Source organism: Brienomyrus brachyistius, chromosome 17, assembly GCF_023856365.1.
Source record: "Brienomyrus brachyistius isolate T26 chromosome 17, BBRACH_0.4, whole genome shotgun sequence".
NCBI lineage: Eukaryota > Metazoa > Chordata > Actinopteri > Osteoglossiformes > Mormyridae > Brienomyrus > Brienomyrus brachyistius.
The window spans coordinates 16,089,869-16,109,387 of NC_064549.1; the positions used below are offsets into that span (position 1 = coordinate 16,089,869).

Sequence of the window (19,519 nt, forward strand, 5' to 3'; positions counted from 1 at the left end):
TTTGGGAGACGTAAGCATGTGTGTGTTTACGTCTCTGTTTGGCCGGTCCTGCTTGGTGCGTGTTCTCTGTCAAAGGAGTTGTGTAGGGCAGCAGATGTGGAGCTCTAGGGTTTGGTCATAAATGTCGACTCTCCTGATCTTCATTGCTTCCGTGCCCAGTCACCCACAAGTGGGCCTTTAGCAAATGGAAATAATCCGCTAATCTGGCTTTAGCTATTGTGTTATGCTGTGCTCCCTGCCCGCGACGGAAATGCCTCACTTGGCTGCCCTCGGTGATGGGTGATTTGTCCTTGGTTTTATTTCGGCGTCATTTCCTGACTCGCTATGCAAAGTGTACGGTGTTGTTTTTTTTGTGGTCAGTGAAGCACCAGCCTCTTCCTGGTCATCTATTGATGTATTTTATCCTTTAGTATTGTAGGATAATAGTTAACTTTGTTTTGCACAAGAATGTAAATCCAAGACTTTATCACCTTTTTAACTGCATAGCTTTTCTCCAATAGCTTTTATAAAACCAAATTCTATTTCCTGGTTCATTATTGGCTGTGACAGGGAGAGACCTGTCCTGTAACAAAGCCCTCTTAATGAGGTGCCATCCCCCCCCCCCCCCCCCCCCCTTCTCTTACAGTGAACAGACATAGCCATCTGAAAGACTTCATGCTAGTGGTGTCTATTGTGATTGGCATGGGCGGCTGCTGGTTCGCCTACATCCAGAACCGCTACTCCAGGGACCACATGAGCAAGATGATGAAGGATCTGGAGGGCCTGCAACGGGCTGAGCAGAGCCTACATGACCTGCAGCAGAAGTGAGTTTGCAGACCTGCTCATTGGATTGGGAAGGTTTCAAGTGGGTGGTTGTTGGGCTCTCCATTGACATCGCCTTTGCAGTCCAGGTTCGGTAAGTTCTGGGCATTTATGTTCTATTAATTTTCAGTTCAGTTAAGGTCCAATTACAGGTAGGTTTACTGTCTTGTAAATTTAATAATGGAAATAACTTATGGTCAGTATACTGGAGAAATGTCATGTTTCATGAATAACTGCACTTGATAGATCTCAAAGCATCATCCACCTGAGTATGATCTTACCTTTGCTGAACCCTGTGCTGTTAACAGACATTTCATGAATTCATTTCTGTCACATTCTTTCTGTATGCAGTTTTTAGTTAAGCTACTTCCACATCTCTGTGCAAGGTGGTGTGGGAGCCTGGTTGCCATGGGGGCCAGAACAACAAAGAGCGGCAGATGTGAGAGCCTCATGCCACAGGCAGATTGCCGTGTAGCGGGAGGCTTAGAATGCTGATCGCAGCCCTGGGTTTCTGTGGGGGTCGTCTGACCGATTCGGCTCGCCACGATACCTTAAATGGAGAAGAAATGAAGGAGATCGTTCGCTGTTTAAATCTGATCTGATTGCGGCGAACAATGAGGTTCATTCCTTATTTTTAGGAGCGTGTTAATAGCATTATGCAACAAACCAGAGGAGACACGGATTGGGGGTCCCTTCATACTTCATGCATGGACACCGCAGTGGAGTTCCTGTGTTTTCCAGCTGAAAGTCTGTGTGTCTTGCTCTAGATAATTCCCCTTCTCTGTGCCGCGCGGGAGCAGTCTAGGTGTGGGCGCTCGCACGGGTTCCTCACGCCTACCCCCGGCAGCTGCTGGGGCCCGTCTTGTGGCCTTCTTTGTGGAAAGGAGGGCCAGCTGTGGGTTTTTGGTGCTGGTATCCACCTGGACCACATTTCCTTTTACTGGCCAGTGGGACTCGGTTCTGCTTCCTTTGAAGTTTCACCAGTGCTTCCTTTACTTGCCAAAATTTTTTCTTTTAGCTTCCTTTAGCTTGCTTTTTATTTGTTAGCCACTGGGATGGGGAAATTCAGATATACTTCTGGTTGACTCTACTCATTCAGCTGGCGAGGGAGACTTGTTGTTTGATGCGTCATCCTCCCGATGATGATTGGTTAATTACTCGAAACTTTCCCATGTTGTTTGAAGGCACTCGCCAGGTGGAACTAAGTGCTTTGCTAGTAAACAGGAAACCTTTTCTGTTTCTGTAGGTGTAGGAAGGAAGCCGGCGGGCTGCCCATGCGCAGGACGTCACTGTTGCTGTGGTGACTGCACATGGCATGGGGCTGTCACTCGGCATGTCGAGTGCTGCCATCCTCCTGGTCCCCGGAGCTCAGGGTTCAGCTGCTGCTTGGCTGAGCCTTCAGGCAGATCCCATGTCCAGTTCAAGTGGCCCCTTTAGCAGAGTCATCTTCTTTTAGCTACTCCTGGCAGAAAGGACCAGGGAAGGATTAGGCTAAGGCAGGTCTGGGAACGGCATGCTGGCAGAGCTGCGGTTCATGTTTGTTGAGTTGTGGTTTTGTGGTTTATTTTTCTATTGACGCCAAGGTGGTGTCAAAGATGAAGCAACTTGTTGCATGTTACACCGCAGTTTGTAAAGAAAAGAATGTTGCCCCACAAGAGTAACACCCATGTATAGATGTAGCATGTCTAATTATGACACCCTGTTTATGGTAAAAGTTTCAACAGTCTAATAGTCATTTGCTGCGTTTCATGAGATGTTTAATGATATGACCAAAAACATGTTTTTCTGATAGAATGCTAAAATAACGGTATGCGTATCTGTTTGGAATATAAATTGCCCTGAATCGTAGGGAAAGAAGCATCAGGCGTTTAAATGTGATACTCACGGTTAGTCTGTTGCTAATGTTTAGCCTCGCCCTTCCCAGCAAGGCAATCCGCTCGCGAGTGGGTGACACATGTTTGCCACCGGGGCTGTCAGTCAGCTGTGCTGCGCAGGAGTTTAATCGCCCCATGCAGCCTTGCGAATGCTCCACGGCACCACGCCAGAAATGAATCCCAGCAGAATAAAAAATTGCTCCGTCTTCTCATTCATTACCTTTGTTTTCGTCCTCCGTTTAAATCTAGATGTTTTCTTATTGCTGAATTTAAGTTGCTGTTCAAGTGAAGCCAAATATTCTTCGTTTCTGTTTAAGCAGCTGAAAATGATGCTCAGAAAACCTTCGTTTGGCCTCGGCGGTGCAACGAAACAGAATCTCTCCCTGATTCACGATATTCTCACGCTAATTGCTCTATCAGACATTTACGCAGTTTGTAGAATAAAAAAAAAATTAAATGACTAGATTTGCATGGTGAAGAGAATTTCAGGGCGTGGGGAGGCAGTCACCCTACAGGGGCGATAACTTGCCTGCAGAACACAAAGATTTGTAAGTGTGGTTTTATTATTTTGTAAAATGGGAAAAATTCTAAATTTCTTATTTCACCTAGCCTGCTGTTGCCAATAGCAGGACAAATGGGATGGCGTAGTTTGCAATGTAATACAACTTTGATAACACAGGAGTAAGGCAGAAAAAAGTCCACGGTGGGTTTACCAGGGTGGCGAACGACTGGGGAGGTTAATATCTAGCATTGGCAGTAACATTGCTGCAAGAGTTTACGGTGGTAAAAGTCTGAACGGTGGTAATGCAGTTGAAGTTCTGCCTTGGTTGTTGTCATGCCTGGGGAGCTGTAAGCCTTCTAAGAAAACTCCTTGGCATCTCCACTTACTGGGTGGCAGAGGTCAGGGCTGTGTGCGTGTGTGTGTGTGGGGGGGGGGGGGGGGTGTCCGTCCTGGTGTCACCTTTCTGTGCCCCTCTGCTGCACTCATCACGGGCTCTTGTTTGAAAACTTCTGCTGGAAACCTAGTGGCAAGTGAAATTATACGGACTGCTACTAGTAAGTGGAGTTTTGGGAAGTTCATTGTCATTTACAAAGTTTAGAAAGTTGAAATAAAAAACCTCCTCTGCTTTGTCCTGAATTCCCCACAGCTCTCTTGGATTGGCTTGTTTTAGGGCTTTTCCGCTGTTCCCTCAGTAAGTAAAGTTCCTGTCAGTGGAACCCCGTTCCATTTAGATAAAGATATTCTGGGTACCTGCACTCTTCCTGAGGGAACAGTTTGTCATGGGTGACCATGGTTACTCCTGTAAACCAAGATGATGGCTTTTGTCTCTAAACTGTGCCTTTGTCATAGCTGCGTGGAAGATTTCATCCTGTAATTACACACCTTTATATTCAATTATAATGTCTTTTACATAGGGCTCCTTCCAGGTGACTTTCTTCTTAGTCTGGACTACTGTGTTCCTCATTACATGCCCCCACCCAGTGAAGTGTACACTTATCTCCTTATCATGCTCATCCACCCATAATAGTAGAGTGATGTACTATGTGGGAGTTCTGATCTGCAGCATGCATTTCCTCCATTCTGGAATGTTCTCTTCATGGCCACTGTGTTTTTCTTTAGAATGCCTGTACATTTTATTGTATGTAAAAGCAATCGACATTTGGCGTCTTAGCACTGGAAACCTGATTGTCTTAACTTGGTGGGTGTCAGTAGTAGATCGTCTTCACTGGTGCAAGAAGCTATTGTGTTCAGATTATGTGCTGCAAATAAATTGTCATGTAGACCGTAATAGTACCAAATGGGTATGAATGTAGAAAAGGATCTTGATATTTTGGGACAAGTTAAGTTAAGCAAATTATTTTGTACTCTATGAGCTTCTTGGTCTACCATCCCATCCAGAGTGTACACCTTGCTTGTGCCCTCTCCTGCCTGGGGTTGCCTTTTTTTATAGGATATGTTTTATTTCTCTCTGTCTTGTGCCAAGGCTGCAGATAGCACAAGAGGAGCACCGCACTGTAGAGGTAGAGAAGGTCAACCTGGAGCAGAAGCTACGAGATGAGATCAACGCAGCCAAGCAGGAAGCTCAGCGGCTGAAGGAGCTACGCGAAGGCACCGAAAACGAACTGAGCCGGCAGAAGTACGCCGAGGAGGAGCTCGATCAGGTACCACGTGGTCGTAGTGGGAGGTTTTTGGGGGATGTGGCTGATGGACAGCACGCGGAATGCGGAACGTGAATACTATGAGCAGGACGAAAACGACCCTGGAGAACACAGTACAATGACCCTTGTGTAAAATCTCAAGGAGGAGGATCTGCTTATCTACTTATCCAAAGAGTTGCCACCAGTATCAGTAGCTCCTGCTCATTCACACCCTTTGGGACCGAGCAGGAAGAGCCCGAAGGCCGGAGCGAGGGTCTGGCACCCCATGGACTGACATGGGTGACGTGCATCCTTATCAGCCAACAGATCGCAGCAGCGTTCCTATGTTATGTGAATGGGGCTCGGATGAGGTGAGCTGGGAAATAATGTAGCTAAATGGGTGTCATGTCTGAGGCGGCGAAGGAGCAGTGAGCATCTACTCTGTCCTGTGAGGGATTGGACTTCATGTCGACATCCTCATAACAGAAGTGAAGTGTGGTTTGTAAACTCCGCTCAATGCCCGACATCCTCCATTCCATCATGCTGTAGCTCTGCCCACATCCTCTGCTTATACTTGGTTTTGGGAACAGCTGTTCTGTAATTAGAATCCTGTGCAAAGTGTCTGGCTGTTTTTTTTTTGGGGGGATTCCATGGTTTCGGGGGGGGGGGGGTCACATAAGGTAAGACGTCATTCTTCCAACCTTGATGAGCAGGGAGAGCTCCACTTTTGGATCTCATTGACGAGGTGCAGCTCTATGCGTTTCCGTCTGCGGCATATAGACTAGGCCAAGTATGTCTATTGAATTCCGGCATCTGTGTCCCCTGGTCTTTATCTCCCCACCTACGGCCTTGTACTAAAAACGGTGCTCAGGGTTGTGCCTTGAGTTTCGTTTTGCCATTCAGTTTGAAGGATGGTTTTATCTTCTGGGTGTATAGCTTCAGTGTCAGTGCCACAATAACTTCATTTATAAATGATGACATACTGTCTTAAGAGGTCATGTTTCTCAAATATTCATCAAAAATGGAAAGTAGCACTGTGTCACGGTTTGGCTTGTCACTCTTTTAGAGGTGAAAGTCTGTGCAGGACTACTGGGGTGAGTATGGTTTGTTTCTCCTTCAAACACTGGAGCTACACTTGTACTGAGCCTGGGTTCCTGCATCCTACACTGAGACTAAACGTACACTGAGACTAAACGTACACTGAGACTAAACGTACACTGAGACTAAACGTACACTGAGACTAAACGTACACTGAGACTAAACGTACACTGAGACTAAACGTACACTGAGACTGCCGTCTGAGCCCAACACTGAAATTAAACCTACACAGAATCTGGCACCTGGACTCAACACAGAGTCTAAACCCAAAGATAGACTGGGTTTATATGGGCAAAACTAAAGTGAAATTAGATTATATAATAAAATGGAAGCTCAGCCGAGCTACACTTATATCTAGTTCACTGCTTGATGCTTGTAATGTACTATTAGCCTCGCATTGCTTTCGACTGAATTACCTGCTAAAAGCATATAAATGTAAATAAGCTATAAAATGTTATGAAATTATATTTTGAATCTTAGGTTTGCTGGAAGTAAAGGATGCTGTGTCACTTCTGCTTTTTCACCTTTTTTTAAACTTGCGTTCCCCATATCTCAATTATTTTAGAACTTTTTTTTAATTCTATACTTAGAATTTGTGTTGCTTTGAACTAGTAAAGTAGCTCTTGCTCATCAGAAAGGTAGAAGAACTAGTCTTTCTCCAGCATTGCAGCAGTCATACTTACCTTATTTAGTAATTCCCATATTGGAAGTTATTATTAGAGCAAACTAATAATGAATGTTCCTGTTAGCCTACGCAGCGTTTAGTCCACTTCCATGCCGTACAGCTAGTAATTGTTTTGAAACTTCTGAAAGTTGATGTTCGTGTTCTGATTGCCGTTCCTTGTAATCTTCATGATAATCATTTTAATGTGTTCTTAATGGACAGCTGCAACAGTATTCGTTTGCCAAGTTACTTTTGGTCTCGGCACATTCTTTAAGCCCTCTTTGCGTCTGCATGTATTTGTAACGTGATATAAACCTGCTATTTTGACCTTGTGGGGACATTTTTCCAGTGCCCACCTGGATTTATGGTTAAAGTTAGGGCTGGGTAGGGGTTAGAGGAGTCCCCATAGAGATACATGTCATGCCCGGCTCGTCCGCTCCTCCTGTGTGCCACGCCCCCGGATTTCCCACGTGTTCTTTCCCGATTGTACACAGCTGTGTCTGCTTCTTTTCAATCAGTCCAGTGTATTTCAGTCCGTGTCTTACCTTAGTCCTTCGTCCGTCATTGATGTTACGTGATGTCTGTTGGCGTGCCATGTTCCCCAGTCCACGTAATTATAATAAATCTCCGTTCACCCTGCTTACGCCTGCTCGCCTGCTTCCTTCCTGCTCGCCTGCCAGCGCGTTCACCCGCTTCCTCGCCGATCGTGACAATACAGATACCTAATCTGTTTTACTGTGTGTGTGTGTGTGTGTGTGTGTGTGTGTGTCCTACAGGTACGCATGGCTCTGAAGAAGGCCGAGAAGGAGCTGGAGTCCCGAAGCAGTTGGTCAGCACCTGAGCCTTTGCAGAAGTGGCTGCAGCTTACGCACGAGGTGGAGGTGCAATACTACAACATCAAGAAGCAGAACGCCGAGAGGCAACTGATGGTGGCCAAGGAGGGGGTGAGTGGCTTCGGGAGGCGGGGGGGGGGCGGGGGGCTGTAGATGACCTGTGTTTGAGGCTGTCCAATGGATGAGTATCTTCTCCCAAGGCGGAAAAGATCAAGAAGAAGAGGAACACTCTGTTTGGTACCTTTCACGTGGCACACAGTTCCTCGTTGGATGATGTGGACCACAAGATTCTGGCAGCCAAGTGAGTCTCCCTCTCCTAATTCATACACACTTTTGGGATTTTTTTAAAGTGGGGCCTGTCTTGTTCTTTCCTGCTGTTCCTGTATGTAACCCCCCCCCCTTCAGGCAGGCTCTGGGCGAGGTCACGGCTGCCCTCCGTGAACGACTGCACCGCTGGCAGCAAATAGAGGTCCTGACTGGCTTCACCCTAGTCAACAACCCGGGGCTGCCGTCCTTAGCTTCGGCCCTCAACCTGGACCCCAGCTTTGTGGGCGGCCGGGCTACACCTCAGCATTTCATCATGTCCGACGACATGGACGATATGGATGAGGACATCATGTCTCCTGGGGCACTACAGTGTAAGTACCCAATGCAAGCTGCTACCAGTGGATTCTTTCCTGTTGATGACATCAGTTTTCATGAGAAACTACACAGATCTTTCTCGCTCGGGGTCCCAAGGACAGCAATTCCTTTCATGTTTTGAGAAGAAAACATCAAAGAATTCATTACAAAAGTCTCCGATTTTCCTCCCTGCAAGTCTATAAATTTTTATGTTCAAGGTTGATCATAAAGTTTCCGGAGAAGATTTTAGCATCTCCTCTCACATACTTGTTCTCTTTGGCGGTGGGGTGCGTTTGCGTGTGTCTGTGTGTCCGTTTCTTGAGCATGTTCCTTGTCAGCTGCATTGTTCAATGCACCAAAATTTAAGCACCATGTCTGTTTAGATGTATGGTATCAAAGTACATCCATGCAGCTGACACCATAAGCCTTTGATATTTTAACAATTTGTTTTTGTATCAGGAAGAGAACATATTTCCTCATGTTAGATTTCTGTATCGTATCAATCAAGTGGGCCAAGAACACCAAGCCACAAATAGAAACTCGCTGAGTAAATTCTTTTGCTGGATTTTTGGAATTATGTTCCAGATATTACTGTATTGGAGGTACAGTGATTTCAATTAATATATCCAAAAGAGCAAGATTGGTCACTTCATTTGTATTTTGTTGCATTTGAAATGCAAGATGACGTAAATGGACTTTATCTGCCAAATAGCCTGATTTCATTAGCTCTGTTTCCCTGTAATATTAGGAATGTTGGCTGCATAAAACTAGAGGATGTAGATATAAGATTACATTTTTCTCAATGCTTCTGCAATCCAGATGTCAGGACTGGGGATTCAACACCTCATTGGCACAATTACCAGCTGCTTAACAGGCAAGAGGATTGGCCTGTTTAGCTAAAGATTAGGTGTCTTGAAAGACAGACAATAAATCACGTTTAATGAGCTCCAAAGCACTCAAGTCAACAGTGAGTTCATCACATCACTTGTGCCGCGTATCCTTCTCGTTTATTTCAGTTCATAATTTGCTGAATTCATATTGTAGAAACATAAAAAAACAGACTAAATCCGCAATCTGGCGTCTTTTCAAAACGTCCATTGTCAAAAGTATTAAAACTTTTAAAATTAGGTTAAATCAGCAAAGAAGTAAACCATATCACCTTACTTTGTTTTACCTGCATCAGGGTCGTGTAGTGCTGCCCTCACCTGAAGATCGCTATTCGCATTATAAATAGCTGCATTAACGCATATTCAAGTCGCATTCACATGATAATTTGATGAACGTCGCAATGGTGAAGCGCGGTCCAGCTACATTCCCATCAGCGCCATAAAAGAGTAGGGGGGGGGGGGGGGGGGGGATGTGCCCAGGTGTGAATGGCTCATGCACACACATGAAAGTTGCTATATATTCAATGAAAGGAGTCCAGAAATAGTGACATGAGTTCGATTTTTCTTATTTATTTATCCAACAATGTTGTAACTATACCATTTAGTCATCTTCATGTAGCCAAGACTTTGGTGATCAGAACAAACTTCCAACATTGCTTACTATGTACTTTTATAATGTTTCTGCAAGTGTAAAACTGCATTTTGCAATGTATATACTTTCATGTCAAATTACAAGCTTCACATAAATCTGACATATTTACAAAGTACATTAAAATAAAGATGAGTGTAATGCTAAAACAAATACAGTCGCAAGAAAACGTATGTGAACCCTTTGGAATTACATGGATTTCTGCAGAAATTGATCATAAAATGTGGTCTGATCTTCCTCTAAGTCACAACAATAGACAAACACAGTCTGCTTAAATTAATACCACACAAATAATTATGTTATGTTTTTATTGAACACACCATGTAAACATTCACAGTGCTGGTGGAAAACGTATGTGAACCCCTAGGCTAATGACAACTCTAAGAGCTAATTGGAGTCAGGAGTCGGCCAACCTGCATGAGATTGGAGGTGTTGGTTAAAGCTGCCCTATAAAAACACACATCAGTTTGAGTTTGCTTTTCTCAAGAAGCATTGCCTGATGTGACCGATGCCTCGCACAAAAGACCTCTCAGAAGACCTATGATTGAGAATTGTTGACTTGCATAAAGCTGGAAAGGGTTATAAAAGTATCTCAAAGCTTTGATGTTCATCAGTCCACGGTAAGGCAAATTGTCTATAAATGGAGAAAGTTCAGCACTGTCGCTACTCTCCCTAGGAGTGGTCATTCTGTAAAGATGACTGGAAGATCACTGTGCAGAATGCTCAATGAGGTGAAGAATCCTAGAGTGTCAGCTAAAGACCTACAAAAATCTCTGGCACATGCTAACAATCCCTGTTGGTGAATCTACGATACGTAAAACACTAAACAAGAATGGAGTTCATGGGAGGACACCACGGAGGAAGCCACTGCTGTCCAAAAAAACATTGAAGTTTGCAAAAGAGCACCTGGATGTTCCACAGCAATACTGGCAAAATATTCTGTGGACAGATGAAACCAAAGTTGAGTTGTTTGGAAGACCCATATAACATTGTGTGGAGAAAAACAGGCGCAGAACACCAACATCAAAAACCTCATCCCAACTGTGAAGTATGGTGGAGGGGCATCATGGTTTGGGGCTGCTTTGCGGCTGCTTTGCGGTGTCAGGGTCTGGACAGATTGCTATAATCGAAGGAAAAATTAATTCCAAAGTTTATCAAGGGCTTTTGCAGGAGAATTTAAAGCCATCTGTCCACCAACTGAAGCTCAACAGAAGATGGGTGATGCAAAAGGACAATGACCCAAAGAGCAGAAGTAAATCAACAACAGAATGGCTTCAACAGAAGAAAATATGCATTTTGGAGTGGCCCAGTCAGAGTCCTGACCTCAACCCGGTTGAGATGCTGTGGCATGACCTCAAGAAAGCGATTCATACCAGGCATCCCAAGAATCTTGCTGAACTGAAACAGTTCTGTAAAGAGTAATGGTCAAGAATTACTCCTGACCGTTGTGCAGGTCTGATCTGCAACTACAGGAAACGTTTGGTTGAGGTTATTGCTGCCAAAAGAGGGTCAACCAGTTATTAATTCCAAAGGTTCACATACTTTTTCCACCTGCGCTGTTAATGTTTACAGGGTGTTCAATAAACATGAAAACATAATTATTTGTGTGGTATTAGTTTAAGCAGACTGTGTTTATCTATTTTTGTGACTTGGAAGATCAGATCACATTTTATGACCAATTTGTGCAGAAATCCATATAATTTCAAAGGGTTTGCATACTTTTTCCTTGCAGCTGTATATAAGAAACAGAATTTACTATGAATTAAATTTATGATATTGAAAGAAATGTGTGATCATGCCCCAGTCAGTGAATGTGTGTTCCCTACCCCTAGACCCTAGAGAGTTAATGGGACAGAATTTAGAACCCGAGAATATTTCCTGTTGTTCCTCTGGACAAACACTGAGCTTGCATCAGAAAGATGACATTAGATGTAACACGAGAAGTTTTCGTAGTTCTTTTTGTGTTTTATCTCCTAATATTGCTGGAAGCCCAGTTAGAGAGCATTGTCACCTGATGACTCCTGATTGGTGCTGAAAGTCACAGTGTAGGTTTTGATACATGTCCGTAATAACTACCATCCTCCCCACCCTTTGACCTTTGGCCCCTCTTCACTCTCCACTGCATGATGGGTAACCCGCAGACGCCGCCTGGCAGATGGGTCGCCCAGTGAACGATCTCTGGTCTGTCAGTTCCGAACATCATTTGCTGTGGACCTCTTCTGGTTTGCCTGCCGTCCAATCAGCTCCTCCTCTCCGGCCAAACTCACGGCAATCACTTGAGCATCACTGGGCATGCAGCGATCCGCATGGGGTGGAAATTGTGAAGGGTAGTCTCGGGAGGGGTGTGGGTTGATCAGTTGCGACTGTTTCTGCCTGTCAGATGGCTTGTTCTTTGGGCTGACCACCTTTCTGTCCTCCAACCACGTCAGTCATGCTATCACCACTGACTAACCTTCCTGCCCAGAGTTTCTTTTACGAAGACTCTAAAGACTGTTCAGAATCAGAATCAACTTTATTCGCCAAGTGTGCTGGGGCACACAAGGAATTTGGTTCTGCTAGAGACTCCCTAGTACACAGACAATAATGACACTGTACCAACAATAAATTACACTATACAATATATGAAATTTGAAATATACACACATGGGTTACGCTACAAGTATAAGGTGCGAGGTGAATACAAACAGTTTAAGGGGGGAAATTTACAGAAGGTAGGTGACACAGTTTAGCTGTTTAAGAAGGTGATGGCCTGAGGGATGGAGCTGCTCCTATGTCTGGTGGTTTTTGTATACAGAGTTCTGTAGCACCTGCCAGAGGGAAGAAGCTGCTCCTATGTCTGGTGGTTTTTGTATACAGAGCTCTGTAGCACTTGCCAGAGGGGAGGAACTGGAAAAGATTATGTCCAGGGTGTGACGGATCTGCAGTGATTTTATCTGCCCGTTTCCTAGTCCTTGGGCAGGGGGGCACCGATTTTATTTATTTATTTATTTTTTTTTTTCCCCGCTGCCCTCATTCCGCTGCAATCTCCCTTGGCCCTGTTTAGTGGTTGCTCCGAATCACACTGTGATTGATGAGCAAAAGACAGACTCAATGACAGCAGTGTAGAACTGGCACAGAAGCTCCCGTGGCAGACCGTACCTCCTCAGTTGCCGCAGGAAGTTCATCCTTTGCTGGGCCTTTTTGAGGATGGAGTTGATGTTGGGGTCTCAATTCAAGTCTTGGGAAATGGTTGTTCCCAGAAGCTTGAAGGTCTCCACCGTTGCCACAGGGCTGTTGGATATGACGAGAGGAAGACGTACCTGATGGTGCCTCCTAAGGTCCACTGTCATCTCCACAGCCTTGAGCGTGTTAAGCTCCAGGTTGTTCTGACTGCACCAGAACACCAGCCGGTCAACCTCCCGCCAATATGCAGACTCGTCACCATCCTGGATAAGTCCAATGACTGTAGTGTCATCTGCAAACTTCAGGAATTTGACCGCTGGGTCATTGGAGGTGCAGTCATTAGTGTAGAGGGAGAAGAGCAGTAGGGAGGGACCACAACCCTGGGGAGCACCAGAGCTGACTGTCCGTGTACCAGACGACACGTCCCCCAGCCTCACATGCTGCTTCTTGTCTGTTAGGAAGCTGGTGATCCACTTGCAGATGGCAGGGGAAACGTGGAATTGTGTGAGATTGGAGGAAATGATTTCGGGAATGATTGTGTTAAAAGCTGAGCTGTAGTCCACAAACAGGATCCGTGCATACACCCCTGGGTAGTCCAGGTGTTTCAGGATCAAGTGCAGACCCATGTTGATTGAGTCGTCCACTGACCTGTTTGACTGGTAGGCGAACATGAGATCGAGCATGTGGTCAGTTGTGTTCTTCAGGTGGGCTAGCACCAGTCGTTCAAACAATTTTATTACTACAGACGTCAGGGTGACAGGCCTGTAGTCATTCAGTCCTGTGATGGAGGGTTTCTTGGGGACTGGAATGATGGTGGAGCTTTTGAAGCAGGAGGGAACTTCACACAGCTCCAGGGATCTGTTGAAGATCTACGTGAAGACTGTAGCCAGTTGGTCAGCACAGACTTTGAGACAGGAGGGGAGACATCATCTGGGCCTGGTGCTTTCCTGATTTTCTGTTTCCAGAAGAGCTGGATCGCATCCTTTTTGCATATCTAGTCAGAGGTGTGATGTAAGTTCTTGTTTCTGGGCTGAAGTCGGGTGTGAATTTCTTTCCCTTTGTTTGCCTCAACTGGGGTGGATAGTCTCTCGTAGCTAGTGATCCCATGCAGGCCTCGCCATACTGCTGCAGGGTCATTGACTGAAAACTTGTTTTTCAGCTTTTCTGCGTAGCTTATTTTAGTCACTTTGACCTCTTTACTAGGCAGGTTTTTGGTCTGCTTGTACAGGTCTCTGTACCCACTTCTGTAACTATCCTCCTCAGCCTGACGAAGTTGACGTAGACTTGCTGTGAACCATGGCTTGTTATTGTTGAATGTGCGGAAGGTCTTGGATGGGACGTGTCCCACAAAGACCTTCCGCACATTCAACAATAACTTTCTTTCTGATGTGGCAAAGACTAACTTAATGTATCTTGGATAGGGTTGATTAGTAGGCCTTCCTGCTAAGTCACCCCATACAGCCTTACACTTGACCACAAGATCAGCTTTGGTAGATGTTAGCCAGGACTGTAGGGCCATCCTGCTGAAAGGCAGCACTCTTTACCCTCGTTCTCAGTTGTACACAGTAACTTTCAGAAAATCTGAGATGCTGTCACTTCTCTCCCATTGTTTTCTTGCATGAAAAAACTGACCTTGAATCTTGGTTCTCAGCACCTAAAGAGAGTGTTTGATGTTGACACTTTGCTGAGAGATGAACTCTTCACTCAATGCACCTGTGCCTTCTGCTTCTACCACACCAGTCACTACTCACTCACTCACTTAGTCTTTTTGAGTATGGTATGTTAACAAATCCCCCCTCTTCTCTGCCCTCAGCTCCCAGTATGATGTCCTTACGCCAACGGCACATTGACCCCCAGCTGGCTATGGGCTCCCAGAGGTTGGTAGAGAGCTGTTTGTTGGCAGGGCACCAGGGAGAGGGCAGCTATCCCACCAGGCCTAGGGCCCCCGCGCGCCCCTCACGAAGCCAGTCGTTCGGGCAGTTTGAATCTGTCCCTCTACCTCCATTATCCTCTACTTTCTCTCACCCCTCCATCGTCTGCCCAACTCCTCCATCGCCTCTTCCTCTGCACCACTCCTCCTCTTCCACTCCTGCTGCTGTTATGGTTGTCCCACCCACCTCGATTGTCCATCATCCTGCTTATTTCCAGCCATTGGACACCATCCCCGATGTCCCCAACCTTTCCCTGGTGCAGTCCCAGCACTCCGGCAGCTTCGGGTACCTCCCCCTGTTTTTTTTTTTTGACATCGCATGTCTTGTGTGACTGTGTCCAACTGATTTTTAATCACACTTTGTTTTTTGTTAGTTTTTTTGCCTTGAGGTAATCTTGTAATTACAATTTGGTTTTGTTCGGAGGTGGAAATTTCAGGTTCAGAAAGTAAAAATCCAGACCAAGATTTTGTTTCAACCAGTCAAGAGAGTACTGTATAATTGTGACTCTTCATACTCAACTGGTTGGTTGGTCAACAAAATCTTGGTTTGGATTTTTATCTGAAATTTCCACTTCTGGTTTTGTTTATGTTCATTTGGAAATCCTGTGTATTTTTCCCCTCCCCTAATAATTTTGACACATCAACATTCATTTTGAAGCTGTTCATTTTCCTAAACCTTTTGTTTTTGCTTTTCTTCATCCTCCTCTTCCTCCTCCTTTTGTTCCAAAAGTGGCTTTTTTGTTCAGTCCTGCTGTCTCTTTGTAGTTTTAGGGAATTCTGTATCAAGGGCTTGACACAGGATCTCATCTGTCTAACCTTGTTTGTACAAAGTGATGTAGGATCAGTGAGCCAAGGCATGGTTTGATTTGATGTGAAGCCCCTGCCCCTTACCCTGTTTTATATGTGTTCCACCCCAGAATAATGTGGTTTGTTTGTCTGCTTCGCAGGGATCTTAACCGCTCTGATTCTGACTCCTCCTTGTCGCTGTCCCAGTCTGGTGAACAGCTGCGTCTCTCGTCATCTCTTGGCTCTAAGGGTCATTCAGTGAAGCCCAGCTCCTTCCTGCATGCCCACACGAGTCGTGGAGATGAACCCGCCCACCTACATGCTCATACGACCCCCAATGGTGGGAACCGCTTCCCGGAGGGAGGTGCCTGGCTGGAGGGGGGCCCAGACAGCCCCCTGCTCACAAAGAAGACGTATGCCATAGAGAAGTCAGCCAGTCTTGGCGAGATCAACAGTGCCCTGGTCGGGCTCTCGCAGTCCGAGTCCTCACGCTCCATAAGCCCCACTTCCACTGACCTCGATACCCCTTCCCCTACCGGAGCACAGTCGCTCGTCGGCGGGATCAAGGGTAGCAGCCGCCTTCCCCAGCTCTCTTCCAAGAAGAGCCCCCTGGAAGAAGACAGTGGCTCCACAGGGGAGGACACTGACTCCACAACTAGCCGCAAGAAACATCCGTTCAAGATCTTCAAAAAGCAGAAGAAGTAGTGGAGTGTGTTGCTCCGCCACAGACAGTTCATCAAGCCCCCCCCCCCCCCCCCCCCCCCCCCCCCCCCCACCCCCCCTTTTTTTTTGAGAGATGTCAGATTTTCTCTCGCTGAAGTCTTTTTTGAGGATCTTTCTGTCCTTTTTTGAGATGAACTGTTAAGGGCGGGAGGGGAACAAGGAAATTGATAGATTTTGTTTTCGTTAAGGATTAAAATATATATCTACAAAAATTGGAATCGGTGGGCTTATATATATTGGAATGTAAACTGCTATTTATTCTGCAGGAATCGGTGCCAGTATTTCTCAAGGAATCCTCCTACCTGACGGTGTTCTTGTTTTAGTTACATCTGTTTGCATGTCTTCACCTTGGTTGAACTGAACTTTGAATGCTTTTTGGTGTTTGCTTGGTTCTCGTCCTTCAGCTTAAGCTATATGGCCACTGCTGTTTGTTACTTCCCCTTTTGGTTTGGTGGTCATACTAAACTCAGTTAATGATGATGTTGGTTACCGAATTGGGGGGGGGGGGGGGAGGCTGAACCAAAAACAAACAAACTACTTCCCAAAGAAAAAAGGCATAGCAGGGTGTAGCTGAAGTCTGCTTGGGAACACTTAGGAAGTCTAGGGGATCACTCCATTTTTCCTATTTCTAATAATAATACTACTTGTGTTTCTCTGTCTCTGATTTGAACATTTACATTGTGGTCAAAAGGTTACATTTCTTCCACCCCTCCCCTATTCTGTTCCATTAAGAACTGACCAAGTTCTTTTCATACTAAAACATGTTAGACATTTGATGTCTTTCTTTGTTCCTCTTGATGTTAAATATGAGTCTCGTTACTCTTATGGTGGTTTACTGAGTCCCTGGAGCCCACATATCTCCATGTGGTGCTGACAAGGAGAGCCTTTGGGCCTTTGCAGCCCCTACCATGACCTCCCAGGGCTGGAAAATGCTCTCACACCAGAGTGTCACCTGTGATATGTAATCTGTGTTTTATAGACACTTCAGAGAATGTGCTGCAAGTCGTATTTGTCATGGTGTCAAAAAATGATGGGTAGGAGGGAGGCCTAGATGCCATATAAATTGGTAATTAAGGTAGGAAGTTAGTTTATTGGGGGAAGGAAACTGTTTTATGATATTCTTAAGTGCTGTATTTCCTTCTTCAAACACTAGAATGGGTCTTCGTGTCCTGGATGAGGGCTCCCCTGTCTGGCTGGGCAGAGCTCTCATCCAGACTGTTATTCTGGTGTTTGTAAATACACTGTGTTCCTCTGTCCCCTACATTCCTTGTGTGGAATAGGGCATGGAAGCTAATATTTTTGCTGTAATTTACCAAATAGCCTCGTGCTGAGATTCTCATGGACAGATGGTTAGAAGCATGATCACGATCAAGCAAACGAAACAGCCGTGAATTGAAGGTGCAGCTCAAAACAGGACTGGAGCCAAAATTACACAAGGATCTGTGTGTGATTCTAAAGTGGATCAATCTGTCTTCGGAACCCTGCATCTTGCCTTAAGAACTGTCAGGTACCATAGCAGTGCTGGCAGAACAAACCATTCCCTCGCAGGGGGGGGTGTGGCTTTCCCAAATAACGGTTATGTTGGAATTGTCAGTTTTTTCCTCTCTCCTTCCATTTCCCTTATTATAGTTTATGCTCCGCTTGGTCATTTTTCAAAAATGTAATTTGTACCACTATTGCACGTTGAAACTAATGGGTGTGTGTGTGTGTGTCTGTGTGCGTGTTTGCGTGTGTCTGTTCTGTAAGCGTGTTCCTCGTCAGCTGCATTGTTCCCTGCACTCCTGCATGTGACCCAGTGCAATGCCTGTGTTTAGAAGGGAGATCCTTCTCTACTCCACATGGCTGATTTTTTTCTGATTTTTACTTGGTCTCTGTTTATGACGACATATCTTCACAATGGGAAAAGAAAAGACTTTTTGCATCTTCTGTGACTTTAGACTTTGACTCTCCAGAACTTTATGGCACTCCTGCATGATAGCAATAAACTATTTTGAATGAAAGTTCCTTTGCCTTTGTTTTGTCCCAGACAGCATTGTCTCCTGCTGTCCTACATCATCATTTTGGTATGAAATTACACTACGAACGGCAAAGAATCGCATATATTGGTAAGGCTTTAACAGAATGTTTAAGTCTTCCTTAGGACCAATGGAAACTACCGAACCATGACAACTTTTTACCATTCTTGTGTTTCTGTCCATTTTATCCCCGTGAGGTTTATGCGCTTATATCAGACATTTGTGTTAGAAATTAAGTGAAAATTGTGTTTCTTTTAAAAACATTCCATGCAGTTCACCCGCCTATTTATAACATAAATGCATAGCCCAAAATACTGTGCATGTTTGTTTGAAGGACTGTCAGGAAGATACATACAGGAATTTGTAATGAAATAGCTGCAGTTCACTTTATTCCACTTTATTCCAACAGCAATGTGAACTTGTGGTCCATAATTTCCATTCGTGTTGCTGATCACAGATTGGCTCTTTCCCATACACAGAAGACTGACTCTTATGTGTTAAAATATCTCTCTATGAATTTCATCTTGTGTAACAGGAAGTAAAGTGATTCTACCTTGATATTAAAAGAGAAGAGTAGCACTGAATGGTCCCGAATGTATATATAAACATAGGCCTACTTGTTCTGTACACTTACCGTATGTAAAGAGATTCGTGATACTGCCACCTAGCGGCAAGTAGGTTTGTTACTTTGTTACTGAATTTTATTTCTCCTGCCTCGTAGGTCATTCAAATTTTATATCATTTAAAAATGTTCTAATTGTGTACGTGGTATGCTATTCACATACATTTTTCTGGAATACAATTTGAGTAAAATATAACCAACAGAATAAGTAGGCTACAGCGATATGTTTGTCTTTAAATATTTTCTATTACTATTATTAATTTTTAGTTGCTGTTACATTATGTAAGAAAATATTTAGAACTGAGGTTTGTGTGTTTGGTGGACCAGACTGGTTCAGCGCCATAAGCTTTGACCTTATTTGCAGCGACGTGACATATTTCATTGGGGAGTTACAGCGTCCAATGACGGATACCGTTCGGGTGAATAAGCATGTGGAAATGAACCTTACTGAGTAAATGCCAGTGTGTCCTGTGTGTCTAACGTGGTAGGCTACAGTTGTGTACAACACTTAACTGTAGAAACAGTTTCAATTGCGTGCATGCGTGTGATTTAAGGTTGATTTTACATCTGATCCGGCTAAAGGTTGTTTTATTTATGGAAATGATCGGGAAAACTTGCCGAGTGTCCCGATTCGGGGAAATCTAAGGAGAAGAAAACACCCTCCAGGAGCCCAAGCTTACGTTTATTCAGGGAGTCCGGAATTGCTAGTTACTTC

At 44.8% G+C, this 19,519-nt stretch overlaps 1 protein-coding gene across 7 annotated transcripts in view; it reads left to right on the forward strand.

The window, feature by feature from the left end:
* stim1a (stromal interaction molecule 1a) overlaps nucleotides 1-18,167 on the forward strand; it is a 46,888-nt gene extending 28,721 nt beyond the window's left edge. For 2 of the 7 annotated variants that reach the window (XM_048981607.1, XM_048981609.1), the window contains exons 8-15: nucleotides 626-803; nucleotides 4,661-4,838; nucleotides 7,353-7,520; nucleotides 7,610-7,710; nucleotides 7,815-8,047; nucleotides 11,708-11,893; nucleotides 14,542-14,944; nucleotides 15,606-18,167. In XM_048981607.1, the coding sequence (XP_048837564.1) occupies nucleotides 626-803; nucleotides 4,661-4,838; nucleotides 7,353-7,520; nucleotides 7,610-7,710; nucleotides 7,815-8,047; nucleotides 11,708-11,893; nucleotides 14,542-14,944; nucleotides 15,606-16,149 (1,991 nt within the window). In that variant the 3' untranslated portion in view covers nucleotides 16,150-18,167. The remainder of the gene's footprint in view (nucleotides 1-625; nucleotides 804-4,660; nucleotides 4,839-7,352; nucleotides 7,521-7,609; nucleotides 7,711-7,814; nucleotides 8,048-11,707; nucleotides 11,894-14,541; nucleotides 14,945-15,605) is intronic. The other 5 variants (XM_048981612.1, XM_048981610.1, XM_048981613.1 and 2 more) reach the window with 5 other exon arrangements.
* The last annotated feature ends 1,352 nt before the right edge of the window (nucleotides 18,168-19,519 follow it).